The 27,432-nt window shown below is 44.5% G+C and overlaps 1 protein-coding gene across 1 annotated transcript; it reads left to right on the top strand.

Annotated features, from left to right (window-relative positions):
- The first annotated feature begins 841 nt into the window (after window positions 1-841).
- On the top strand, window positions 842-12,778 carry DTD1 (D-aminoacyl-tRNA deacylase 1). The gene is made up of 6 exons (XM_053974265.1): window positions 842-946; window positions 2,297-2,387; window positions 4,327-4,562; window positions 8,148-8,245; window positions 10,681-10,857; window positions 12,167-12,778. Exons 1-5 carry the CDS (start codon window positions 904-906, stop codon window positions 10,834-10,836), a joined length of 624 nt encoding a protein of 207 aa, XP_053830240.1. The 5' UTR covers window positions 842-903; the 3' UTR covers window positions 10,837-10,857; window positions 12,167-12,778.
- The last annotated feature ends 14,654 nt before the right edge of the window (window positions 12,779-27,432 follow it).

Consider the following 27,432-nt stretch of genomic DNA (forward strand, 5'->3'; position numbering starts at 1 on the left):
AATCATTACTAAAGTTCTGCTCCTGGCTCTTTAGGGGTTTTCCTGATCCTGTGTCCCCTTGCAGGGTACGGTCCCTCAGCTCTGCGGCCACAACTGATGTTCATTCTGAGGGGTTTTCCCTCGTCCTTATGGACACCTTCCCCGTTTCTGCTGGGGCTCTCCGGCAGCCCCTCGAGGACACATCTCGCCCTGCCCCACACGGCTCTCGAAGGTTTCCCACTTGCTGTATGGAAAGCTGTCTCCATCTCCTCTGCCCACACACCTCAGCTTCCAGGTCCTTCCAATTTCTGAAGGGGGCCCTGCAGGGAGAGGGACTCTTCCTCAGGAGCTGTGGTGATGCGACAAGGGGCCGTTGGTACCAATAAAAAGGGGAAATTTAGGTTAGATACTAGGAAGAAGCTCTCTGCTGTGAGAGTGGTGAGGCACTGGAACAGGCTGCCCGCGGAGGGTTTGGATGCCCCAGCTGAGGAAGTGCTTAAGGCCAGATTTTGGAAAGGCCTTGAGCAACCTGGCCTCGTGCAAAGTGTCCCCGCCCTTCCAGCGCACACCTTTGGTTCTGCGGGAGCTTTCAAAGCCCCAGCCCCGCGCGGCCCGTGCACCTACAGACCCGCCTTCCCACACGGCCTCCTCAGCTCCCCGCAGCCACCGCCTCCTTTTCCCGAGCGCTCACCCCGCCGCGCCGCCGCAGCTGTTCCTGCACGCTCTGCCTACGTGCCTATCGCCTGCTGGCAGCCCCTGCGGGCAGCCGGCGGAAGGCCGAGCGCCGGGGCGCTCCCGTCCCTGCCCGGGCCCGCGGGGCGGCGGGGCCGGCGGCACCTCCGGAGCGCGGGGGGGCGCTGCGCGCGGGAGCGGCCGCCGCTGTCGCCGCTGTCGCCGCTGTCGCCGCCCGGCGCCGGCCGCGCCATGAAGGCGATCGTGCAGCGGGTGGCCCAGGCCAGCGTCACAGGTCAGTGCGGCCCGGCCGCGGAGCCGCGGAGGCTCTCTGGGTGTCTGGGGACGCGCGCGGGTGCGGGTGCGTGCGGGCGCTGCCCTCGCCTTGCCCCCCGCTTGGGTTTGGCTTGCGGCTCGCCGGCTGCCCGGCCCCCGCGGGTGCGAGCGCGGAGCTCCGTGTGCGGCCCTGCCTGGCGCGGCAGGCGCGCTGCCATCGCCTCCTCCGGCGCCCTTGCTGTTGCTGGCAGCACGGCAGCAGTCGTCTTGCCCCGGTTTGGACCTCCTGTGCTCGGGGTGCTCGAAAGCCCCCGGCGGTTCGGCCGCCCACTGCTGCCGCAGTCCGTGCTGTGCAGCAGCGCGGCCTCGCAGTGCCCAGCGCCTTCTGCCCGTGTGCCAGCGCGGGCACAGCTTCTGTGCACAGCTTCTGTGCACAGCCGGGGCCGTGGCCACAGCCCTCACACCCTGTCAGCACCCGGGCTGCCTTAGTGCCACTTCTCTGGGGGAATTCCGGCCCTCGTTCCTGCCTGGTGAGGAGTTCGGTGCACAGTGCTGCGCTGAGCAGCGCAGATCTCTGGAGGGAGGACTCATGCCCCGACCCACCGCTAGTGTACAGACACTCAGCTTTCACTGCAGGCCTCCTCTCCTTTCTTTTTGTGGGGTGTTTGGAGCTTTTTGGCCCAGTCATGAGTCTGGATGCAGTTTTAGCAGCTGGGTAACTGGTGCTTATCTCAGCACCTGGCATTTATTACTACAGTCATCTCAGGGTGAACCACGTTAAGATAATTTAATTAAATTAAGATAGTTTAAGACTTTTCTTACGAAAACACTGCAGATCTATGATAGTTTGTGTTTTATTGTAAATGTCATTAAAGGGGTTGTTTTCCCAATCAGGAGGGTCTCATTTGCAGGTTGTTGGAAATCATGTTTCAGAAATTCCGTGAGGACTCCTGTCAGGCAGAAATCACCTGTTCAAAAAAAAAAAGGCAAAGTTGAAGGGAATGGTGGAGTAGAGAAATTGAGTGCACCTAGTGGCATCAACCAGGTGGATAATTTTTCAAGGATTGGGGAGAGTTTTACCACCTTTCTGTTTAGGACAGCTGATGCAATTGTAGTATGAAAATCTTCATACAGTGTTTTTAAATGCTGGAGTAAGTAACCCTGTCTGATAAAGAAGTGGTGGCATTGGAAAGCTTTTGAAAGAATGCTTCCATGTGATCTGTCAAATCTACAAACTTAAGACAGAGGAAACAGGTTTAGAATGCTGTTTTCTTTAGTGATCGGACTGCTGAAACCAGTCCTAACTTGTGCCATAAAACAAGACAGTGCATTTAGCCTTATTTTTGTTTTCCCTCTCTCCTTTCTCCAGTGGGTGGTGAACAAATCAGTTCAATAGGACGAGGCCTCTGTGTGCTGCTGGGCATTTCTTTGGAAGATACACAAAGAGAGCTGGAGCACATGTAAGTCACTCCCTTCCTTTTGCCTTGTACTCTTCCAGCTGTGCATTGCTGACACCTGTGCAGTAGCCAAACAAATCAGCTATTCCTATTGGGAAATTCAGATTTGCCTGTTAGTTCCTCTTCAGATTTTACCTTCAATACAGATTTCTTAGAGTTTTCTCTTCATGTTCCACTGAGAAAAATCTGTTCCCATTTTCTGCTGTGTGTTTTTTATCAAGAGTGGACTCTTCTAAATCCTTTTTCAGTCCAAAAGAAATCCATCCTTCAATGACAGGATTTATGGGCATCCTCAAACTCTCCTTTTAGCTTGCACATGAGTTTTGTTCTTCCTAAAGGCGGGACAGTCTTGTCAGTTGCTCGTCTGCAAACAGGAATCAGCTTTGGCAGCCTGGAGCACTGGCTCTGGCCATCTGCTCCATGGCCCCAGAATAGTGGGATTCAGCCAGCAAACATATGCAAGAGAGAGCCCTGCAGGGGCTTCTTCTCTCTCCTTTGGACTGGTTGTTGCTCTAGGACTGACCTCAGTCCTTGCAAAGGCAGAAAAGAAACAGGTAACGGAGCTGACTGATGTTAAGAAGAGGGGTTTTTATTCTCACATGCTCATTGGTTTGCCTCCCTCAGTGTGAATCACCTGCTCTGCCATCGCTTCCCATCCCTGCCCCGGTGGATGTGGAAGCTGCTTCTGAATTTTGCAGGCAGGAGATCTGTAGCTACCGTGCTCTCAGCACCAGGTTGTTGGGATGGCTGACACAGGAGGGGCAGGAAGGAGTGAGAGAAAGCAGCTTAACCAGGCTTTTCAGGTCCTATTAAAGGAAACTCTGGTAATCCTGTAAATGAAACAACAAACATTTCTGTGAAGAAAACAGAGCAGTGATGATGATTTAAGCCTTCTGCTGGGGCCTTCCAGCAGATGCTTTCAACAATCCACTTCATTCAGGAGTGAATTCTCTCTGCTGTTGACACGCACAAATTGGCAAGGCTGTTCTTGTGACTGTGCCTTAGTGATGGCAAAACTCTGAAGCTAGACCATAACAAAGTCTCAGCTTTGTCTTGCACTGACTGCCTCACCTCTGATGCCCTGCAAAATGCCTGGCTGATGACTGCAGCTGAGATCCTTTCTACTTGATAGGCTCCCTTGGTATGCTGCAGGTGTGGAGAAGCCACAGGAAGAAACCAAAGACAGGAGAGTGGCTTGAATGCAGTCCTGTTATCAGTGTCCTGACATGGACTGGGTTACAGCTGCCTGCTGCTTTTCAGGATCCACTCGTGAAAGTCCCCTTGTTGTGTTGAGCCAGTCAGTTCTGTCCCCTATCTCTAGAAAATGGTCCCGAAATTCAAACCACTTTGCTGCCAGCTGCTGTTCTGCCCTGTTCCTTGGATTCCTCCTCTCATCCTGATGAAAAAGCGTTGTCATCATCTGGCTTATGGGGCCTGGTCTGGAAATAGTGCTAGGAAGTGACAAAGCAGGAGGAGTATATGTGAATCATGACTGGAAACAAAAACCCACAGTTTTAAACACAGTTTAGCATGATCTCATTTCCTACTGAGTGTGATTTCCTGGTGTGGTGAGAGGATTAAAATTCCCAAAGCTGTTCACACGTTAAATAATGTTGTGACACATAAAAGCAGATAGTAAAGAGTGACCTTTCTTACTTCCTGTGCCATCTTTATGTCACTGTGTAACGTGCAGTTACTCTGTCCTGGTGCCACACTGTAAAATGATGGTGTGGATTAACGGGCTGACGTTGTGGAGCTGTGTAAGGGCTCTCTTGCTTAAGGCTCTGCCTACTGTGATGAGATTCCCATGGCTGGGAGTGGAGGTGCAGAGGGATGTCTTGTTGTGTGGAGGCAGGCTGAATATGCATCTGTTACCTCCTTCTGTATGGTACCTGTTGATCCTCCAGGGGACAATTTAGGAATTATCTTCTCCTCCTCCCAGGGTGCGAAAGATCTTGAACTTGAGAGTCTTCGAGGATGAAAGTGGGAAGCACTGGTCCAAAAGTGTGATGGATAAACAGTATGAAGTGTTGTGTGTGAGCCAGTTTACTCTCCAGTGCATCCTGAAGGGAAACAAGCCTGACTATCACATGGCAATGCCCACGGAGCAGGCGGAGTCTTTTTATAACAACTTCCTAGAGCAGCTAAGAAAAGCCTACAAACCAGAGCTTGTTAAAGGTAAGGACAGAAGGTTGGTGAGGCCCTTGCTGTGACCAGTGGGCACTCCTTGTGTGTGTCCTTTCCTGACTGTTGCTTTCTTTATTCTGTGATTTTCTGTACTGAAGGGATGTTGACAGTATTTTCACCAGAGTCTCTCAGGGTGATGGCTGCAGTCTGCCTCTAGCCAAGCCATTTCCTGGCCTTCCCCTGGATGACATGTAGATGTTCTTGTATTCCTTTTGGCTGCACAATATGAGCAGCCCAGAGAGGCTGCAGCCATGAGAGCAGGCTCTGAGGTCAGGCTCCCTCAAAGGCTGAATGTTTTGTGCTGTGTGGATAGATTAACCCAAGAGAAGCATTTTTTCTGAGAATTGTATTTAGTGAGGCTCTAAGGTGTCACCAAGTGTGTGATGGACAGCACAGTTCCATCTGTCACTTCCACATCCTCTTAAATGGATGGAATTGTGACAGTGGGAGGTGTAATGTGCTACTTCAGAACAGCTTTTGATTTAGACTCTGTTTCCTCAACTCTGAGTCATGTGTGGAGAAGTTTTCTCTTTATCAGAAAATACCTGGCTTCCCTGTTCATTTGTGCTCTGTCCACACTCAATCTTTTCTGTTTGGTTTTCTGACTACTTTCTTTCCATTTTCATATTCAGATTTGACTTTTTGCTACACTTGACAGAAGACAAGTTTCAGGAAAAGAACATTTTTTAAATGGTGTCTATAATAGATAATGGTTGGCTTTACTTTCCTTATGAGGAAAAAAGTGAAAAACAGAGAACTGATAGCTGAGGAAAGATTTAGAAGCTAATTTTCATATTGACTCTAGGTTAGGATCATTATTCTAGTGCTTTCCAAGGAGGCACAGTGAAATGCACACATGTCCACATGTCCAAAAATGTTAATTTTTCAACCTTTTCTAGCTTGATATGTTCTTCCAACGTTTGTTCCTGATAAGGAATACATTTCTGTTACCCCTTCAATCACTTTATATTTTGACAGCAGCTTTTTTAATTCATTCTCTCAGTGAATAGCAGTTGTGTATCTGAAATGAATATTAAGTGCCCTTATTTTGGCACTTTTTTTCCCAGTGCTTTCTGCAAAACGAGCTTTCACTTCTGCATTTTTCTTTCCACGTTAAAAGCACAGGTTTGGAAACCCAGGAGTCCTATTGTGTCAGATAACACAGGAATTTAAAAATGCTGGCAGCACTGGAACCACCTGTCAGTTTATGTTTTTGCTTTCTTATTAAGCTGTGCTAGTTATGGTGTGTTGCACCCAAGTCTGTTAAGCTTCTCTCAGGTTGAAGTTTCTGCTGTGCCAATTGCTTTGCCAGTGTTTTTTTTTTACTTCTTTGCTGTCTGGAAAATCTGTACTCACATTGCCCCTTCATACACACAGGCACACACACAACAGTTGCAGTTATTGGGAGATTAGAGTTTGATCCTCTGGATTGCTGTAGGTGCCCTTACAAATTGCTTAATGCATTTTAGAGGAATAATTTAATCACTGAAAGTGCAATTTGTGTAGTTGAGGCAAAGACAGATCAATAAAGGTTTTGTCCTGTCTCCTAAGAGCCTTGTGTTCTCTGGTTCCTGGTTCCAGTAGAGAATCTGGCTGTTGGAAGTTGTAGGTGCTGGGCAGGCTGCTCCTCCCTGCTCTCTGGTCTGCCTGGAGCTCAGAGTGGGAAGTGTTCCCCAAACAGAGGCACAAACCATTCTTTCACACCAAGAGCTGTGGGACACTTGACAAATGAAACCCTGGAGAGGGTTCAGAGCCGTGGTTCCTAGGTCAGCACAGTTTCACACATGGGCACCCACGTGTAGGAAGTGAAAGGCTGCAGCAGAAGTCCTTGCCTGCTGTGCTTCAGTGCTTTCTTGTGCTCTGAAACACCCCACTCCCCTCTGGGGAGCAGAGCTGGTGTCTGCAGGCCTGAGCACTCTGGCTGTGCAAGCTGATATCCAAATGTCAGCCTGCCAAGGCTCCTCCTTATGTTTCAGGGCCTTTGCTCTCTGTCTTGGATGTGGATTTATTCTTCTGAGGTAGTAAAGATTAACATGGCAAGGAGTGTGAAATGTCCTACTCTCTTAGTAGTAATATCTAAGTAAATATGAGAGGATTGTTCCACAAGGAACAGTTTAACTCAGATTAAGGTTTGGTACAAGTAGAAAGCACAATTATTCTCCCTGATTAATTCCCTTTGTGAGTGTTGTCACTTCAGAATAAGTGCTCTTATCTGGAGCAACAGTATTCACATGAGGTTAATTAAGAATAACTTTCCAAGCAGACAAGCTTAGAAGTATAAAACCAGTGTGAAATTTCTAGGTCATAAGGCTTGAAATATGTACAAAAATATTCTGGAAGTAAATTATGCCTCTTTTCCAAGTCTTAATGGCTCAGATGTGGCTTCTCTGACTCATGTCAGGTGCAGATATTCCATCTGAGGAAGGCATGTGTGCTGGGCTTTTAGAGACAAGGAATTTGGAGAGATGGGTGTCCAGCAGAATGAACTTGTCACTTCAATAATACTTCTAGGATCCTATTTTATTGCAGAAGATGTTGCAGAAGATGAATTGATCAGTCCAGAAGTCTTAAAGTGGGGAAAGATGAAGAGCAGTAACTAGAAATATAAATGTGTGAGGAGAACAGGAGGGAGCTGTTACAGAAGGATGTTCCTTGGCAGTAGTTCTGGTGCCAAAACAAGGTAGAAAGTACTTGTGACATGGGAGTATTTGAGTGTTCTGGTAAAGGTGGGGGTGTTTGACCACTTCATCAGCCTCTGGAAAGAAAGGGCTTGTGGAGTTTACTTTTTTTTGGGTCCATACACATGAATGGGAAATGGAAAAGACCAACCCTTTTTGTAAGTGAAGTACAGCAGAGGGATGGGACGATGAGAGAGCAGAGTAGAGTAGAGAGCAATTTGAAAAGTTGTGCTCTCACTAATAAAGTTTAAGATACTATTCTTTGTTTATTGTTTTGTTAAAGGAAGGTGCCTTAGTCTTGGCTGGATTTTGTGGTCACAGGGTGTAGGTTACATCTGTGTAACTCTCAAAGACCAGCCTAGGTTACAAGCAGGAATGTAGAAATGGCTGCAGCAGATTGGGACCGAGTTGCACCCCAGGGTCCCCTGCTCTACAGGGTTCAATTGTCAAATGCTTCAGAGTAGGCTCCAGGTCTTCCTGCCTTTTGCCTAAATATAAAGTTCCTTCAAAGCATCAAGTGGTCAGTTGGCCTGGATCCCTAGGCTGAGCTGTTACAGCCTTTAAAGTGTCATCTCCTGCCAGTGAGAGCCATCCTGCCTATCCTGAACTGTGGAAATGTTTCTGTAAGCCACAAATCATTACTAAAGTTCTGGTTACCTGTAGACTTGGTTTGTTTTGTGCCTGTTTCTCTACTTAGCTGTGTATTTATCCTCTCTGAATGTCAAGCTACATACCTGGGTGCACATACACTGTTTTCTTCTTAGTAGCTTTCTGCAGTTCAATAGTTGTCTGCTCTTTTATGTGTTTTTATTTCTTTTTGGTACCACAGTTGGTAAAAACTTCAATGTGTGTTATCCTCCCAAGGGCTCTGAGCACTTGTTGTCTCTTCCCTTTTCAGATGGCAAGTTTGGTGCCTACATGCAGGTCCACATCCAGAATGATGGTCCTGTAACAATAGAACTGGAGTCCCCAGCAGCCACTGTGGATCCTAAACAAGTAAGTGACTCCTAAGGTCTCTGGAGAGGATGATGTGTATCCTCTGCAAATTTGTAGCATTCCTGTTGTGAAGCAGTACAGCTTCCTTTAGGTGCAAGGATCTTGTCCTTGCTGTGCAGCCTCTGAGCAGTCAAATAATTGCATTGTTTTCTTCAGTTCCCTGGCCTGTGGATGGCTGCCTGCTGTCCTGGGAAAGGCTGCGTGTGTGTAATGCAGAACAGCTTTTCACAGTTGATTCCTCCTCCTCATTAAAGCTGTTGTTTAATCATGACTCATTAGCCATGTTTTTAATAAGTCTGGACCACCCCCCCTGCCTTTAGTGAAGTTTCTTGTCCTGTGGCTGACTGGGTGGAAGTGAAGAGGTGCCTCTCTGTCAGAAACAAGGGAACAGTGAATTTCAATCCTGAATTTAAGTCTGGAGTGGACAGGAGAGTGAGCTAGCTCTGCTGAGGAACAGCACAAGTGTGCTGAAAACCAAACACAGTGCTGAGGCTTCCTCATCCTCTAAACACAACAGTGGCCAGCTTTTCCAGGCTGAGAGAAAAGGGGGAAGGATTGTTGGGCTTCAGCAAGGCCACCCCAACCTCATTTGTATAATGCTTCACTAACCTTGGTGAAATTGTTACTGCAGTTTATAAAAAGGGCGTGAGGGAAGAACCAGGGAACTACAAGCCTGTTAATCTCACCTCAGTGCCTGGAAAAACTGTGGAGAATCATGCTGGGTGCTACTGACAGGCATTTAAAGGTGGGGTTAAAGTCAGTGTGGATTCAAAAGGGAAAGTCCTGTCTAACTGATTTAATGCTCTTCTACTGTAAGGTCACCTGCCCATTGAAGGAAGGGAAGGTGGTGGATTTAGTTTTTCTAGATTTTAGTAAAGCTTTTAATACATCATCCTTCTCAACAAGTCCTCCAGCTATGAAATGGGCAGATACAAGTGCCCTGTGTTGCCTTAAATAGCTTGGTTTGAAGTCGGTTTCATTTTCACCTTCAAATGCTGTTCTGGATTCTTGTGTCATGTTTTAGCCTCTGAAAAATATACTTCTGTTTCTAGTCTTTCTTTCTGTACCCTCACAGTTTTAGCCCAAAGAATTCTCAGGCCAAACCATGCATACTTAGCAGCAGCAGCAGCAGCTCTGTTTTTGGAGTGAGAACTGCTGCCCAGTGTGGAGGTGTAAAATAACCAAGGTGTGAAGGATTCTGCAAGGTTTCATTTCTTTCTTGGGGAATATTGCCTTCTTTTAGGGTTTTGCCTTCCCAGTTCAAGGCTGCCTGCTTTGAACTACCCATCTGACAGCACCTTCCTGGTGGCCACAACTTGGGCTGAAGACAGGGAAGGATGCTGGTTTTTAAACTCTCTCTGGCAGTATAAGGCCCAAAATTCCTTTGACAAGCCTCTTAAAAGGGCTTAGGGTTTTTTAATGTTCCCTGAGTTAGACACAAGGGAGAAATTCCAACAGGGTATTATCAAGAGGTCAAAACAACAAAAACTTCATTGGCAACCTTCAGAAAATCAGACAGCTTTGGCAAAAATTCAGAGCAGCATCCAGTTACCATAAAACATTTCACAAAGCATTGGCTTAACCCCAAACCCATCCAGTTTTAAGTTGCTCAAAACTCGGAGGAGAGGGAATTAGAAGAAGAAAGAGACAGAAAAGATACAGCAAAGAATGAATATAGCTCCCACTCCTGGGCCCAGCAATGTTCAGCTGATAGAAATTCAGCTGAAGAGGAGCTGGGGTCAAGACATCCATCATGCAGAGTGTGATGAGGGAGAGGCAATTTAAATTGTTGTTCTCTTTTCTCTTTCCTTCTCATTGTGTTTTTTTTTGTTTTTTTTTTCTGTCAAAAATCTGTGGATTTGTTTGTAGCATGAGAACTAAGGCTGAGGGATGGTGTGCTTTTTGTATTTGAGATTTCAGCTTTAGCAAGAAGAGATAACTGAACCATCCTGCAGTGTTCAGTGTGATGTTAGCAGGAAGAGATTAGACAAATAATTGCTGATGAATAGCTCTTTTATGTCATTGGATGTGACAGTGAAATACCTCATTTTGTCTGAGCAATTGTCTGTGTTTGTAATTGGTGATCAGAACTTTGTAAGTCATTTGCAATGTAATTAGTAAAAATACATTTAGATTAGTCAACCTAAATGTATTTTTTGTATTACTTGTGCTGAGGGATATAAATAAATCACTTCTCTTTTATACTTGGGGTGATCATGTTATCTTATGGTGACAATTCACTGCCTTTTCTAAATTTTTGAAAATCTCAGCCTTTAGCTCTTTTTTTCTTTCTTTTTTGTTTTGTTGATGCATGTATTGGTGTTGTGAATCTAAGTTGTAAGTTTTATACAAATGCTCACATTTACAATTTTTTAGAAATAGACTTCTGAAATTGCTTTATTACATGGTGTATTTTTTCCTTACTTTGTGAATAGCTGACAAAACTTGAAAAACAGCAACAAAGAAAAGAGAAGACCAGAACCAAGGTGCCCTCTGAGTCAAGCAGAGAAAGAAATGCCCCCCGAAACAAGGATGACCCCAGTGCCAGCAGCGGAGCAGAAGGAGACGTGTCCTCGGAGAGAGAGCCTTAGCTCATCCAAGGCAGGCCTCAGGTTTGGCTTCTGCTCTCCTCTGCACTGCTTGGCCCTGCCTGTTTTGCAGAGAGTGGCAATAGAAGTGCTGGAAGGTGAAATTTTACAATCTTGCTGGTTTTATAAATTTTACAGCCTCTGCTCCCATCTGCAGTCGCACACCAGGCTGCACACCAGTTGGGGTGGTGAAAACCTCTTCCCAGCTGCGTGCTTGGCTGGAGTTGTGGGTCTGGCCCAGTTGTGATTGTTTCCATGTTGGCTCAGGAAATCTGGAAGTTTGATCTGATAATACAGCAGTGACTTAACTCAGAATCCTGCCTTGTGTTCTTCAGGTAGACAGAGACACAGGGTGTGTCTGTCCTCACCTGGCAGGGAGCTGGCTCTGGAACAAATACAGCAATGGAGGTGCAAAACAGCTCAGAAGCTGGAGGCAGGGCAGAACTGCAGCTTCCTTTCATGGTTCTCCTCATGTCCTTTCCCAGGATGAATTAGTAACAGGCTGTTTCATAGCCCTCCACCATCCAATAAGGACATTAGGGCAGGCACTGAGAGCCAAACGTGCCTCAGCAGCAGGAGGTCTCTCCCTTCAGGCACTTGACCTGCAGGACATGCCTGGACATCAGTGAATGGAGCTGGGCTGAATGCAGACCTGAATCCTGTGTCATGGATTATCTGCCTGTGTAGATCTGTGTTTATCATACTCTTGCAGTCAGTGTTAAGCCTTCAGGACACAGCTTTCATTACCTTCCCTCCCCCTTCCTGCTCCCAAAAAGCTACATTGCTGATTTTTGACTTTTCAAACATGTCCAAGCTCTCAAGAAAGTGTTATTATCCTCATCTGCACACTGAAGCCCTGAGCTGGCTGTGCAGTTTAATTATTAACAGCTTTGCAAAGTTAAGGTTTAACCTTTCTCTCATTTTCCTGTCCCCAGAGTTTAGTCTGGCTGTGATTTATACAATTCATTGCTCACAAAGTTCCTTACTTGTTTTTTCTTTTTTAAATCCATGAATTTCCCAGGTGGTCAGACACTGGGTGATGATTTCTGTTCTATACAAGGTTCCCCCTCCACTGTTTCTGGGTTGTGTGTTGAAATAAGAACATTTTAGAGGGTTTGCAGGCCTTCTGGTGTGCTTTGGTCAGTCCAATCTTTCCAATAACAGTTGGATTTCTAAGGAGCTGAAGGTCTCTAAAATGTGGTATACAGATAACCTGGCATTAGTTTCCATGATGTGACAATAAGTAAAGATTCTTTGCTCTGTGGGATTTGAAGGAATCCTGCTGTATTTCTGCTCTACCCACAGTAATGTTCCTGTGTGTTTGCCTCCACAGTTTCTTACACAACAGCTACACTGAATTCTTGAAGAAAGACCCAACATTCGCCTCAGCAGCACTCTCCAGCGACTTTGGAAAAGGATGGAAAGTGGGCAAGCAGAGCTGAGACATTAGAAACCTGTCATTCTGTATTGAACCAACCAAAGCAGTGCTGTCAGATGCAGTTGTTAATGTTAGTGTCAGTAGTGAAAAGGACCCGTGACATTTCTGTGTATGCCTTCTCACACGACTGCTGAGTGAAGGGTGGCTGTAGGCAGATTGTAGCAGAACATTTCACTCTCAGTACATAAGCTCCATTTAAAGAACAAATCAGGGTTTTTCCTTAAACTTACACTTGAATTCTGAAAATTCTCTGAGCAGGCTTGTGTATTGATTCTCACTCCGTGGTGTCATGTGCTACCTGTTTCCATTGCAGTGTGCAGAGCTGTGCATATTTTGGTAAATTGTTAGCTGCTGCCTAGCATCAGGTTAGGCAGTCCAGTCTTTCTGCATGGGTTAAGTTATTACAAGAGAAGATCAGCCTCTAGTTGTTTATCACGTGGAACACATCTGTCTTGTAAACTTTTTTAAAACCAGAAAAAACTTTATTAAACAAATGATGCCAGCTGAGTGCCTGTTGGTGTTTGTGTATTGCAGCCCCCGAGTCGCTCCTGGGTGTAACAAGGTGGGGGACACAGAGCTAAGGTTGTAGGCCAAGAAACACCTATTGCTTCAACTCACCCACCTTTCCCGTGGAAGGCTGGAAATCAGGCTGCTGACCTGAAATCTTTGCTGTTTCTAGCACATCTAAGTCATTTATTTTGTGCTGGCTATCAAAATGCCACACAGCTGCTCCACCTACTGCCTCCAGGGCTGCTGACAGTTCTGTCACATCCAGGGGAGGCAGATGAGCATTTGGAAACTGCCAGCAAACAACAAGAGCTGAGAAGAAGCTGCAAAACTGCCAAGGAAGCTGCGGGGGAAATGGAAGAGTGCAGTTTGTTACACTTTGACTTCTTTCAGAGATGATGGCAGCTGTTATATTTGCTGTTCCCCAGGTCTGCCTTGCCCTTCAGTCTGCCCTGGGCACCTGCTGTGACTGCCATCAGAGCCAGGATGCAGAGCTCTCCCCTGACTGTAGGGATAACTCCCTGGTGAGAGTTTTTAATCCAAGTGCACGTCACAGTTTCAGTGCTGCATGTCGTGTAACTGCTGTGGTTTTTACTATTTAACTTGTGGGCTGCTTGTATTGTAAAATCAGTCAAACCAAGACAGGAGATTTAGAGCTGCACCCTGACATGGTTTTTTAAAAACCATGAAGCTTTAGCAAAAGATTTGGCAAGCTGCACAGCTGGCATTGGAACAGGAATGGTGGGTGGGCAGGACAAGTGTTACACTTAGTCTTGCCTTTAAGAATGACCTAATTTCCCATCTGACCATTACATGCAGTGTAAGGAAAAGCTTTATGTTTGGGATAGAAGCTTCCTGTTGTCCTGTGCCCAGAGTATTTTTAAAAATCACAATTTGTTTCAGAAAAAACCACCAACCAGCCAAGCCCACTTCATTTAAAAGTACTGTTTACTTTAAAAAAAGCTATTGCCTTACTCCACTGGCAGCCAAACTTGGGCAAGGCCACTTTTGCAAGTGCAGTCACATGGCTTTGAAATGGGATATTTATCCTATGGATTTTTCTGCTTGCAGGGAGCTGCAAGCAACAACCAGGATACATGAACTCCTGTCTCTTGTTCCTCTGCTTGGTATTTCTTAGGAAAAAATGTTTTCTCAACAGAAGACACTTCCAATGCAACTGTGCTGCTAACTGTTGTGGACTGCTAAACAGCAGAAAATGCAATTATTATAACACTCAGAAAGTTTGCAGGTGTTTGTCCAACATTCCCATTCAGATGCTGGCTCTAGGGGCTATGATAGTTTGAAAAATAGAATTTTAAGAATGGAACAATCAGAATAAGTGATGTTTCTACAAAGCTGTTTGGAAAAATGATCAGAGTATTTTGTTTTGGGATATAAATACAGTAATCAAAGTCAAAATAACATTACTGTTGATGTAAGTACCTGGTGGCTAAGCTCATAGTTGAGAAGCTAGTGTGGACAATTAATTAAAAATGTTCTCATTTACAGAGACCCTCATTCATGGAGCGCCCCCACTCTGACTGGTGGAGTTTCTTCTTTCAGTACCTGCCCAGCAAAGGGCAGACCCCTCCCCAGGCAGGTTTCCAGCTGGTGTGAAGTCTGCTCTTCTCTGGCTGCCAGTCCCTCCTGAGCACTCCCACAGTGCTCTCAGAAATGCCCAGTTTTGGTCCATTTTTCGTTTGGGTGTTTAGAAATGGTTCTCTGTCAGCTCAACTGCAGGTAACTATGGATTATGCAGACAGCAAAGGTTGGTGACAATTTAAAAGGAGATTCCTAAGCTCTTTGCATGTGTTTGGCTCTCAGTGGAAGTGACATGGCAGGGCCTGGCAGGAATCAGGGCAGATGCTGTGAGAACACAGTGGAGCCTGGTCAGCTTTCTGTGTTCTGCAATACACACTCATTCTCATACCAACCTCAATTTTATTGTAAGTCTTTCTATTCCCAGTGCCTAGGAAGAGAGCACTCTGTCTTCTCCCCAGTCCATGGTTTGCCAGGCCAAATCCCAGTCCTTCCTACGAAACGTGGCCTCCTGTTCACCCTGGCATAAATGCTCAAAGCTGAGCTCTTTCAAAGGGATGGGGAGCCAGGTTGAAGCCTGAGGGTTTTTGGACAATGGTCTTTGAAAACAAACCATGGAAATCTGAGCTGTGGCTGATCTTGGACTTTCTCCTCTCCTTTTTGAGAGCTCCTCTGGTTTAATAAACAGTTTAGTATTTGCAGCCAGCAGTATCTGAATATGTTTCTGTTCTTTGTGAGTTTAACCTAATACCCACAATATTTTAGAGCTGCTCCTTGTATTTCCAGGCCCAAAGGTTATTATTGCTTTAATAAATAGATTGTCAGCATATAGGAGTGTGGGGAATGTGCCTCAGTCGTGACTTAAGGAGATTTACACTTTGTGTAAGACAGTACTTTGCTATTCATGCAGAAGTGTTTTTTCCTCCTGTGTTTAGCTTATCTGGGGGATGTTGACCAGTGGCAGATGAGGTATGATGGTGAATTTTTTATCTATTGAGAACTGGGACTCATTTTATAAGGGTGGTTAAAAAGCCTCTGGCTGTACAGAACGTATATATGTCTTTTCACTAATCCTTCTGCACTAACACAATTGTGTGCAAAAGGTTGGGGTACTTGGGGGTGAACAGCTCATATAGCAGATGGTATTAACCTGTAAAAGCCTTCCAAGGCATCTCTTACAAAACTTTGAGTGCACTGGTTTTGCAGTAATAGAAATGGCAAATCTTGACTCAGAGAGGGTGAGGTGTGATTGGCTGCTGGAGCAGGACCAGAGATGTTTATTGCTTTGAGACTATTTCCCTTTGTGCCACCTGGTGTCAGCAGAACCTAAGAAACTGAAAACCATTACAGTGGATTAAGGTGGTGTTCATGAAAGTCTCCTTCCCTAAAGAAAAATTACCATTCCAGTGATAACTGACACCGCTTTTTCTTCGGAGTGTATTTGCTCTAAGTATCTGCACTCTCCAGAGTTCAAAAACTCTGCAATACATTGCTTTTTCCTGCATATTAACGCAGCGTTTGCGTTGCATCTGTGCAAAGCCCTCAGCCCTGCAGAGAAGCTGCCGGGGGAGCAGCAGCCCTTTGTCACCACGGCCTGCGGGGCACCAGCAGCGTCCGTGCTGCCTTCTGGAAGCTCTGAGCTCCGTGCTTCAGAGCATTCCTGTCGGGTTACAGGACTGCAATTCTGGCAGCCCCGATAGATGTGTGTGTCAAGGCAGGAGGTGGATTTCCTGAGAGCAGGTCAATGCTTACAGTCTTAGCACTGACAAATACCTGCCTGTGGAAACAGGTGGGAGCCTTTTGAATGAAACTAGGCTATGGTCCTACTCACATCGTGTCTACCTGATCTCTTGCAGGGGAGGAGCTTGCCTTTGCTTGAGCACTTTGAATCAGAAAATGAGTATGTTTCTCATTCTGGCATGAGTTTGTTTCTTTGAGGTGCTCTTGCTCCTCAGAAGCCACGCACTGTTTGTTGTACTATGGATTTTTTATTTCTATCTCGTGATAGCTGCAAAGAAGTTCTCTCTAATGGCTTTTCTTTCTTTCTTTGGGGTTAGGGGGACACAAGACAGGACTGTGAAGGGCAAACACAGGTGTTGCCAATGCTAGAATGCATTCACATTCCAGAAGCTATCGTTTCAGGGGATGCTTCAAAAGGGCAGCCAGCTGGAATGTTTCTCCCCATGGAGAGTTGATTACTGTGTCATGGTCTCTGAGGTTTGCTGCTCCTGAAGCAGGCACAAACAGCAATCAGCCAGCTAACATCACTCCCTGGTGTGCTTTAGGAACAGGAACAGTGTGGGCAACAAGCCAAGGAGCTCCTGGCCAGAGTGGAAAATTTCCAAGAGGTTGATAAACGTCCTTAGAAAAGAAACCTGAACAAACCCCCTGAACCTGCTAGAATGGTTTAAGATATGCTAATACATAGTGAGGACTTGAAGTGGGAGGGAGGGTGGAGCAATGCAGATATTTCTTATGGATTAAAAGGAATAACAATGAACACTTGAAGTTTTAGGAAATTTATTGGAATGCAGCCAATGGGCTTCAGAAGTTGAAGTATCCACTACAACCATGAAGTTGTTGTGTGCCTGCTGCAAAACTGCCTCTGCTTCAGGGGAGAAGAGGGAGGTGAGCACCTCTTTCATTCCAGTTAGTTTAGCATACATATATTTTAAACACATTTAACCAAACATTTTATGAATAAATTTCCATTTCCCCACTTGCGTTTTGGGGAAATCCATGCTGTTCTTCTATGAAACTGATCAGAAATATTTCTGATGGTAGGACAAATTGCATTTTTTCCATTATGCTCCAGTGGTGAAAGTATACTGAGCTAGCCAGAATGTTCCTGCAAATAATTACCGTGAAATATAATGTATTATGGATTAAAATCCACAAAGAAAGTTGATCAGAGTATTTAGATTCAGAGAAAAGTCTCTTCTAATAGGAGGTATTATGAAGTCCATAGAGTCATAGGCAGCCACATGCTGATAAGAAAACCATCTTGGAGAGCAGCATAGTGCTTTCTTGCAAGGATAAAAGTGCTGACATTAAAACTGAAACTGTTTCATTTGTATTCAACATGTTTTAGGAAAAATTCTACATGTTTTAGGAAAAAGGATTTCAAATTAGCCCAGAAGCTTTGGCTACAACCCCCTAACTTCAAGTCTTGTTTGCTGTTGTTTGCTTTGGTGTTGGAACTATGGTCTGTGTTGTGTTTTCACTTGTTTTTTCACCTGTGCAAGCTCCAGGACTCTCTCAGGGTGAGCAGGATCTCAGGCTGGGAGAAGCTGTGCTGCTCCTGACGTGGGTACTGGTGTTGGTGATCCTCCAAGCTGCACCAGACAAGGCAGAAAGGTTTTGCCTGTCAATGCCAGGTCAGTCACCATTTCCCCCCCAGCTATTTCCTACCTGAAATACAACGTGTTTGTAAAGATAAACACAGAATACATTTAATTCCTGTTTCTGCCTTGTGCCTCCTAAGGAAGGTGCCTGATGCACTGCTTTTGAGCACATTTTATCTTGCCTTCCAGCATCCCTTCTTTCCCCATCATCAAGCTGATCAGCTCCTGCTCCTCTGTCCATGTTGAAAAGTGGACCCATCCCCCTGGGGCTCCTGCATAAGCCCAATTTCAAGCACACCTTGCAAAGTGGGCTTTGTTTTGGTTTTGGAAACGTTTAGAAGGATGTAAAAATGAAATAAAAGATGCTGAGAAGGAAAAAAACTGTTTGCTTGTGCAGGCATCAATCCCTTTGAGGTCCCAGTGGGGAAATGGGGAGTAAGGGAGAAGGGGAGCAGCTGGAAGCTCGAGTGGTATCTGTGAGGCTTTTTCCTTGGGGCAAACCAAGTGGAGTAAAAGATGCCTCAGGTGTGAACTGGATGTTTCTGCACTGATGGCAGCATGCCCAGCATTACCAAGTGCAAATGCCACAGGAGATTAATTAAATGCACAGAATGGTGTTGCCATGCTGTTGTAAATAGAGTATAAAGTACATTGACCTGTAATCTGAGGAGCTCTGAAGTGGAGCCTGTAGCTGATCTCTGTTCATCTCTAAATGCACACGAGGCAGGAATCTGGGCCATCACTCGTTTGCATCTTTCTGGCCTGCTACATTGGTGTAGGACAATATTTCCCTACAGCCATCTGCAGTGGCTGTGCCTCTCTGAAGTGTGATGTCTGAGCTCTGAGGGCCACCCACTGTCCCCTCTCTGCTGCTCCTCCTCTAAGTCTGTTTTACACCAAACCACACTTTGCACCTGCTACAGGAGGCTTCCTATAGAGGCTGAAAACCAGGGGGACTGGTGGCTCCTGGAGACAGGAGGAAGGAGGAAGAACACAGACATCCTGACCCTTGTGCCACACAGCCCCACACAGGTTCTGCCACGGGTCCCCCATGCAGAATGTGCAGAAGGTGCTGAGGAAGATCTTTTGGGCCATGGCATTATTTGTATGATGATGGTTTTCACTTCCAGCTCGCCAGTGTGGTCATCAGATTCACTTAATTCAGTTTTCTTACATCACCAGCACCTGGGTAAAGTGGAGGTTTAGTTCTTGAGTGGGGGTTGTTAGAGGATTAATTTAATTAAGTTGAAAATTATGTTTCTGATGGGAAAATCCAGAGACACTGGAGGAACTGCGGCAGCTCTTTGTATTTAGGAAATCTGTCGAACCAGCTTGGATTACTGAATGTAGGTATTTTGTGTCCTCAAAGGAGCAGGGTTTCATACAGCAATTCTCTTTCTGATTGGTTTGAGATCTGCCAGCTTTTCTCCTTCAAGCCAGATCTTGCTGGAAAATGCATATATATATATATATATATATATATATATATATATATATAAACTAAATAAAATTAGTGAATTTGCACTATAAAAGTGCCACTTTAACATTTATATATATGCATATGTCATCTGTATAAATATATGTAATATAAAACATCTATATACATATGCATCTGTGTCCTGCAGGGTCTTAAAGAGGGAGTAACAATTTTGGACACAAAGAACATTGGAATACAGTAACATTTGGGGTTACCCTCAACAATCTGTCATGTCCAACCAGGGATACTTAATATTTTCTTATTAAGATCAACCTTGAAGTTACCCTAAACTTTAGACATGAGCAGGCCCAGCAGGTTTTTGCTTCACAGGGTGTGCTAAATTCTGTGTGCTTCTGTTCTTCCAGACTGATTTGATTGTCAAAATCCCCACTCAGAGACAATTTACTTCTGCCCTTGCTGGCGTCCCCTGCAATGTGATTCTTAGCATGGGTGTTTTCCTGAAGTGGTACTGCTCATTTCTTGGGACCACTGGCTTCAGTTCACCTCATCTTATCCAATTCTGAAAAAGAATAAAAATATTTTCTGTATAATAAAGCACAGTGTAATAATATTTTGTGAGTCTAGACATGTGTTCTCACCCATAAAAACCCTGTTGACAGAAATCTTGAACAGCCTTTCCAGTAACCAAGTGGAATATCTGGACTATATTTGGGCCCTTTAGGTGTTGCTGTCCAAGCCTCACAGTAAGTGAAGAAAGAGAGCCTGTAGGAGCAGTTTTGCTTCTTCCTTCACCCCAAATTTGTCTCCTTGAGGGGTGCAGGGCACATGGAAGTTTGCAGCATCTTATTTCATGATGTTGTCTTGTGACAACTCTTTACTGGTCTCTCTGGGAAAGCCTGCAGTGTCTAGAACTCTTACCAGATGAGAAGGATCCCTCACCTCAGCTGGAAGATTTTGCCTTTTTAATCTCTCCCATGGTCCATGAGAGCTTAAATGGATGTGGGGAGTCTGCCAACCATCCTCAGCTGTTAGTGCTCCTTGTGTTGTTCAGGGCACATCTTTGGAGAAACCCCTGGGGAAGACGACACGGATTCTTATTAGCTTCGTTTTTCTCCCCCCTTTTATCTGGTCCTCGAATTTAGGAGTGTTTGTTTGACAAGAGCCTGTGGTGCTGGAGCACCTGCAGCAGCTCCAGCTGTCAGCAGGAGATGCTCCTGGAAGCAAAACTGAAGGAGGAGAAATGCTGCATCAGGAGTGCTTCACGTCAGGTGATTTCTGGACAGTTCTGCATACACTTGTATTTGCTTTTAATTCTTCACTGATCTTGCAGAGAAATTAAGCCTTCTTGGGTACCTTAGAGAATTCTTGGAGTTACAAGACTTCTTCCAAGCAGATGGTTTTTACCTTCCCTCATAGACTATGTCTGGTGGATTCTTTGCTTCTTGCTTTGGCTGCCAGTACTTTGAATTTTATTTTTTTCTAATGTAAACACTTCTAGTAGTAGTTTGGAGTTTTTTTTTTTTTTTTTTTTCCTTCAGACATGTGCTTATATAAACTCCAGAAATGCAGCCCGCCACACCAAAACTGTAGTTAGATTTTTACTATTTGAACAGGATTTTGAGATTTTGAGACACTGGAGCATGTCCAGAGAAGGACAACAAAGCTGGTGAAGGATCTAGAGAGCAAATCCTATGAGGAGAGGCTGGGGGTGTTCAGCCTGGAGGGAAGGAGGCTCAAATCCCTGGAAGGAGGGTGTAGCCAGGTGTGGGCTGTCTTCTTCCAGACAACCAGGACAAGGGGACACAGCCTCAGGATGCACCAGGAGAGGTTCAGGTTAAATAAACATCAGGAAAAATTTCTTCATGGAAAGGGTTGTCAAGCATTGGATTGGGCTGCCCAGGGAGACGGTGGAGTCTTCATCCCTGGAAGGGTTCAATAAATGACTGGATGTGGCATTCAGTGCTGTGGTTTAATTGGCAGGGTGGTGTTTGGTCAAAGGTTGGGCTTGGTGATCTGGGAGATTTTCTCCAACCTGTGGTTCTGAGGGTTTCTCCTTCTTTTCAGTGATTGCTTTCTGGGGAGCTGACAATGAGCAGGTGTTTTTTATATATTGATTTATATCTCAAGTTGTATCAGCAAGAATGTTTTGCACATCCTCTTGAAGGTGAAGGTAAATAAGGAATCTTTTCTATGATCCTGTGCTCACCACCTACGGTGTAAATCAGAACTAAAACCCCCTGTTAATCTGGAGTTTTTCTAGGCAACATCTGTGTGACCTAAATCGTTACTCCCCACATGCTCAGACCATTACATCCCATGCCGAGGACTAAAAAGTTCCTACAGCTTCAAATTACCTTTTACACCCACCTGATGAAATTCTGATGAATAAGAAAACCAGCATTTTCTCATGAGCACACAGAGAGAATGATGTTTAAGTGCTTCTTAAACATCATCAGGTGGTAAGTTCAACGCTAATTCTGGCTGCTTTGCAGGAGTGATTGCCTCTTCTTATTTGCAGTAACTTCCACATTTCAGTGTGAGTGTATTTAAAATAAAGTGCCTTAATTCAGGGGGTAAGGAACCAGGTACTGATAAGTTTAGCTGTGATTTCTGCTGCTGTGCCTCCTGAAGGGAGGGGAAGGTGCTTCTCTTCTGTCTAATCACTGGTTGTACCTTTGTTTGCATCTCAGAGCCTGCAATATTTTGTCCTGTCCCTAAGCAATGCTGCAAAGAATTTGTTTGACACGAAACCCGGTAGAAGTCAGGGAGGGGGTGTGTGTTTGGTTTTTAGACCAGACCACAGACATGGTAACCAGCACTGTGGGATCATTTAGGACAAATTAGTTTTGCCTTGAGGGGGAGGAGCAAAAGAGTTATGATTATTGCAGTAACAATTTAGCAGAAAAAAAAAAAATTTGAGTTGCGCACTGAATCCTTTAATTATATTTTCTTTATGAGAATGACTTTTTTTTTCCCTGATGGCCTTGAAAGTGCTGAAAATGGGCACGCAGGCAATGCACACAGGCATTTTGGCCTGTTCCAGTGAGGATGTTGGATGAAATTCCATGCCCCAAGCTTTGTGTCAGGTAACCTTGGAGTCTACCACCCCATTTTCACGTAATGCCACATTCTGGATGACATTTTGTATAGTTTTTCCATTGTTAGGTGATTTTTTCCTGCCCTATCCTGCCAGCTGCAAGGCAGTCTGAATGCTAATGGACTTGGAATGCACTAAAAGAATGCACTGAGACTACAACAGCAATAATTCTTTAGGTATTATGAATATTGTGTCTATTTATGAGTTCATTTCTTATGTTTAGGAAGGGAAACTGTTAAGAGATTTTTTTGAGAAAGGTTTCTGTTTAATAACTCTTCATAAGTGAGACACGTGACCTATTTCCAGAACAGAAATGTATTGGCTTAGTGGTTCTAATAAGGTAATTTGAGTTCCATTTCTATTTATTGGCTAAATGAGCAAATGTGAAAAATGAAATTAAATTTGTCTAATTTGTTCCACCACCATTTTTTTCAGGTTATATTTACAGTACTGAATATACTGCATTTTTTTCTGATTGCTGTTTGTAATGTGTGGAAAAAAAATGGGCTATGTCAGTTCTCCAGCGTTTTTTTAAGGAAAAAATACTTATTTCAGGGATACACAAATCCCTAAAATGAAATAAAAACAAGCCAGGATAAAGGAGCAGCTCAGGAACGTGAGGATAATTTTGAATTACACATTTGTTTGTTGCTGCTCAGTGTGCAAAGCTGGAGAACTGAAGAAATTTTCTACCCCTTGGTAATGGTCATCATTCCTTTAGACTTTCACTGATTTATCATCAGATACAATTTTACAGGTTCAGTTGTGCTTTTGGACATTGCAATGTCAAATTTCAGAGTTTTCAATCTGATTTGAGTTGCAAGCAGGTGTGCAAAACCATTTGGAGTAGGAGTAGCAAACCACACGTAACACTCAAGTAGGACTGCAGATAGTAATGAGCCATGAATATGATTTATAGCTCCACTTTTCACATATTTTTTTATTATTAGCAGGCAATATGCCACTAATAATATGTGTCTTTATGAACCCAACAGTCTGTCAGTTGAGGAAGATTATTGGCACGTGAATTAACCACTGGCTCCTCTCCATGGAGGGAGTGATTCTCCTCTGTATTTTGTTAATTTAGTGCAGTTTTAATAGTGCAGCAGAAATACCTAACACCAAAGGATTAAATTTTTAATCTTTTATTATTAACTTAATAACAGTGTGAGCACATTGTGCTGGTCTGGAGAACTATGCAGCCCCAAATGGTGAAAATGCTACTCCTTGAAGATGGGGAAATGCCTCACTACACAGCAAAGAGCTGCCACGTGTCCCAGCTGTAGATTTCAGGGAGGTTGGTTGGGAAGTTGCTGCAGAGCTCACCCAGGAATCCCATGACTCGCACCTGACTGGCAGCATTTAGGAGGAAAGGTATTTAATACAGATGAAAAATGTTTAAAACTGCAAAATAATGAGGAGATGCTTGACCTTAACCCTTAGGAAAAAGGGGATCTTTGGCCGAGCTGCCGTTGGAGCCGTGTGTCAGACTGAGGGCTCCTACCAGGCTGATGAGGGTTTTCCTCAAACCCCTTCACCAGTGAAGGATGGGCTGGCAAAGTTGTCAGTACCAGAAATGTTTTTGATTTTTTTTAAAATCAAAAGCAGCCTATGCAGCTTTTGCAACAATATGAAGTCTGCAATCTCTGAGCAGCATGAATAAATGAGCAGCAGAGTGTCTCTCCCCCAGCCCTGGCCAGCTGGGGAGGATGCAGGTCAGAGTCGTGGAATAAGATTATTTTTCTGCTTCAATATCTCAGTGTTCAGAAGAAGGAAATATTAATTGTAGCTGCAGCTCACATGCTCATCTCTAAACTCCAGGGAAGCCTGGATCTAAATGCAAGCCACGGGCACCCAGTATCGCTGTAAAAGGGACTGCTGGATCATATCAAGTATGTGTTTCTGGCTCCAATTAAAACACATTTATTGCTTGGCTACTCAGAATGATGGAAAACAGGGTGTTAGAGGCACCTGAGCCTGTGTGTGCAATGTAATTTACACAGCCAGCCAGAGATGTAAATCAGTGCTGAGGCACACGTCGTTACGAGAATATTACTGAATAAGAAATGCTGCTCTTCAAAGCAATCTCAGTCATGAGAAAAATAAAAATGAAAATGTAGTTGTTCCATAATGTCTCCCAGATAATTAGTGGCTCCAGATATTTGAAGTGATCTGGAGCTGCCAATACTGGTGCCAGAGCTACAGCTCTAATAGCTGGATGTTGTGCGGGGCTGGGGCCACCGAGAGCCAAGCCCTGGCTGCAGCCTCCTCTGGGAAGCTCAGCCCTTTGAAAAGGAGCCTTGTAAAACATTATTGCAGTCTAGATTTTGTGCTTTCAAAAGGCCTTATCAGCCTCATCTCTGTCTTCTGGGAACTTAGCTTGACGCTGTAATTGAGTCAAATTGACTCTTAATTGGTTGGAGTCTACTCAGGAAGGCTAGGCTAGTGCAAAATCCTGGCTGGCTCTCTGTGTGCCATGCTGTGCGCAGAGCCAGAGCTGCCCGGCTGGATGTAAATCCTAAACCAGCTCAGTCCCTGCATTTGGGATGCAGGGCTCTGTCACTTCACGTGGCACACACAGCTTGAAGGTGAAATCTAAGCGGGTGGGCACGGTGTTGTCTGTCCCTGGGCTTAATAAATGTTCTCCTGAAACATGCAGTCCCCCCAGGCTGGATTAATTTAGGATAGTCCTTGTAACACGAGACGTTTATTTGGAGGATTCTTAAGTAATTCAGTTGCAGCACACGAGCAGCACGAGGATGAGCTGCCTTATCTGCTGTCAGGTGGTTTTAATTCAGAGAATTCACTGTGCAGGGCACCTGGTGAGCACTTAATGCTGTGTTGCTTATTTAAATAAGGGCTGCTAATCTCCAAACCTCTTGCCTGGCCGGTCCAATGTGTGCTTTCAAAGGATGGTGCGTGGTAATTAATTACTGTGATCGGGTTTAGTGAGGGGTATAGAAAATCTGAAATAGAGAAGTGAGTGTGTGAAGGCTAAATTCAGTAAAATGCAATTTCAAAAAATTCAATTGCTTCCCTCTCTATAGGAAGAAAGCCACAAGGAAAAATTACTTATTACCACCTTGGAGAAAAGCATCTTTTTTAAATTCTTATATCAGACATCTTGTATTAGACCCCAGATTTGGTTGAGCAACAACAATAACCTCAAATGCATAGAAAGAGGTCTGAAGATACAGGAGATGAAAGTAAAGGTTAGGAGGGAAGGAAATGGGTTCAGCTGGAGATTGTGTGAGACAAAACAACAGGGTAAAAATACCAGGGTGATTTTGGTATTTTAGCACATTGTGTGGTAATGTATAGCTCTTTACTAGACCTTACAGAATTAAGCTTGTATTTAAAATTATGGAGTATTTGTATTTTCTTCTGGTTTTTATTATCCATGAAAAGATGCTTAGACTTCTATATTTATGAGCTTTTACCAAAATAATTCTAAGCTTTATAATGTTGTTAAGATTATTACTCAGTTACATGAAAAATGCAGGATTTTAAGATTTACTTAGCTTTAAATATTGATTTAAACATTGATTTATTTCAGATACTAATGAGATGTCAAATGTATTTCAGTAAAACTTCTTTTAGCTGAATGTAACTTTAAAAAGTGCTTAGAAGAGTTTGATGTTGTGTTCTTTGCAATTTACCAGTGACAAGGCAAAATCACCATTTTCTTAAAGAGAGCTGGGCTTTTGGGTCTCTCCCCTGTATATTTTCTGGTCATCACTGAAAAAATTATCTTCTTCTGTTTGAAGTCAAACATGAAGTCCCTTAATGTGGAAAGAGGAAACCAAATAAAAAAACTACACTAGAGTGTGTACAAGAGAACCTTTGATGCAAATCTGTTGGAAAATAGAAAACTAGTAAAGATTTTTTTTTTTTCACTTAGCACACTTAGTTTCCCATTCAAGAGGAAATTCAGGAATGTTCATAGATCTAGGCAGGAATGACATGGCTTTTTATCCTACATAACACCCTATCAGTGGCTCATACCCACAGCACTCCCCACTTACCCAATTAAGCCATCATTAAAAGTTCTTCACACACTCTAAAGAGCTGAAATATAAGTTAGACCAATTCCTGAATTTGTACAAATGCAATCTCTGGTGGAATGAGACTTTGAAACGCTTGTTAATTCTGTATTAAAAAAAAAAAAAAGAACCCAAAAGCTAAATCTGCTTAATCTGAGGGTTTTTTTTTTTTTTCTCTCTTCTTCTCCAAAAGTGCCTCCCTGCTAGCAGGAGAAGTGGGATAGCAAAATTCTGCAGAGGCAGGTGCTGCCTGAGGCTGAGGCATTCCCCTTGGAAAGCAGGTACATGTTCTTCCAGCCTAACTCCCTTTTAAAAACAAACAGAGGGATATCTGACTGCACCAGCAAGGGTGATGCTGTCAAACTGACTCTAGAATTGCTTCTGATGGTTTACTGTCCTTAGGATCTCAGTCGGGCAAGGATTTGTTAAAAATAGCAAAGCTGTCTGTGTATTGTTTCCTTTATTTTAGTGCTATTGTGTGCGAAATTTGGCGTCAAAACTGTGGAGGAGTGTTTGGCCAAGTGGGCTTTACCCTGTGGATAAGGATGCCCGTAGTTTCAGTTTGGAGCTGATGAGCTGGGAGGGATTCCCTCCAGCTGTGACAGAAGCTCTCAGGCCAGGTCCAGGACGCTGCCTGGGCTGCCAGCAGTCTCTCTGGTGGCAAAAACCCCTCTGCGTGCCCCAGTTTCCAGAACCTAAGTGGGAAGCAGCTCTTTGTGCTCCTACCCAACAGCAACAGAACATCAAATAACCAACAGGAATTACCCAGAACCCGGGGAGGGACAGAAACAGTTACTGTTGCAGAAAAAATGGTATTTGGATGCATTTTGCTGGTTGTGGTGTTTATTTCACACATGTAATGATTAAAGGAGGTATTTTTGGTGCGTGTCCACTTCCAAGTGATGTGTGTGCCTCGTGCTGAGTGCTGTACCAAGTCCCTGAGATGCTGCCACACGAGCCCCAGCACACGACAGGGTGATGCTGAGAGCACACACGTCAACCCGTGCTCCCAGTACAGCTCCAGGCTTAAATGAGGGAAAAAACTGGGAGATGGGGACATGGTCTTGCTTTTTGGACACTACCTTTGGTGCCCAAAAGGAGCTGGGACTCACTCTGGGACCTGGGGAGAGGAGTTCACATGGGAAAACCCAGGTATGGGCAGGGAATGTAAATGAGAACTGTGCCTCCCTAAC

The sequence above is a fragment of the Vidua macroura genome, chromosome 3, assembly GCF_024509145.1.
Source record: "Vidua macroura isolate BioBank_ID:100142 chromosome 3, ASM2450914v1, whole genome shotgun sequence".
Taxonomy (NCBI): domain Eukaryota; kingdom Metazoa; phylum Chordata; class Aves; order Passeriformes; family Viduidae; genus Vidua; species Vidua macroura.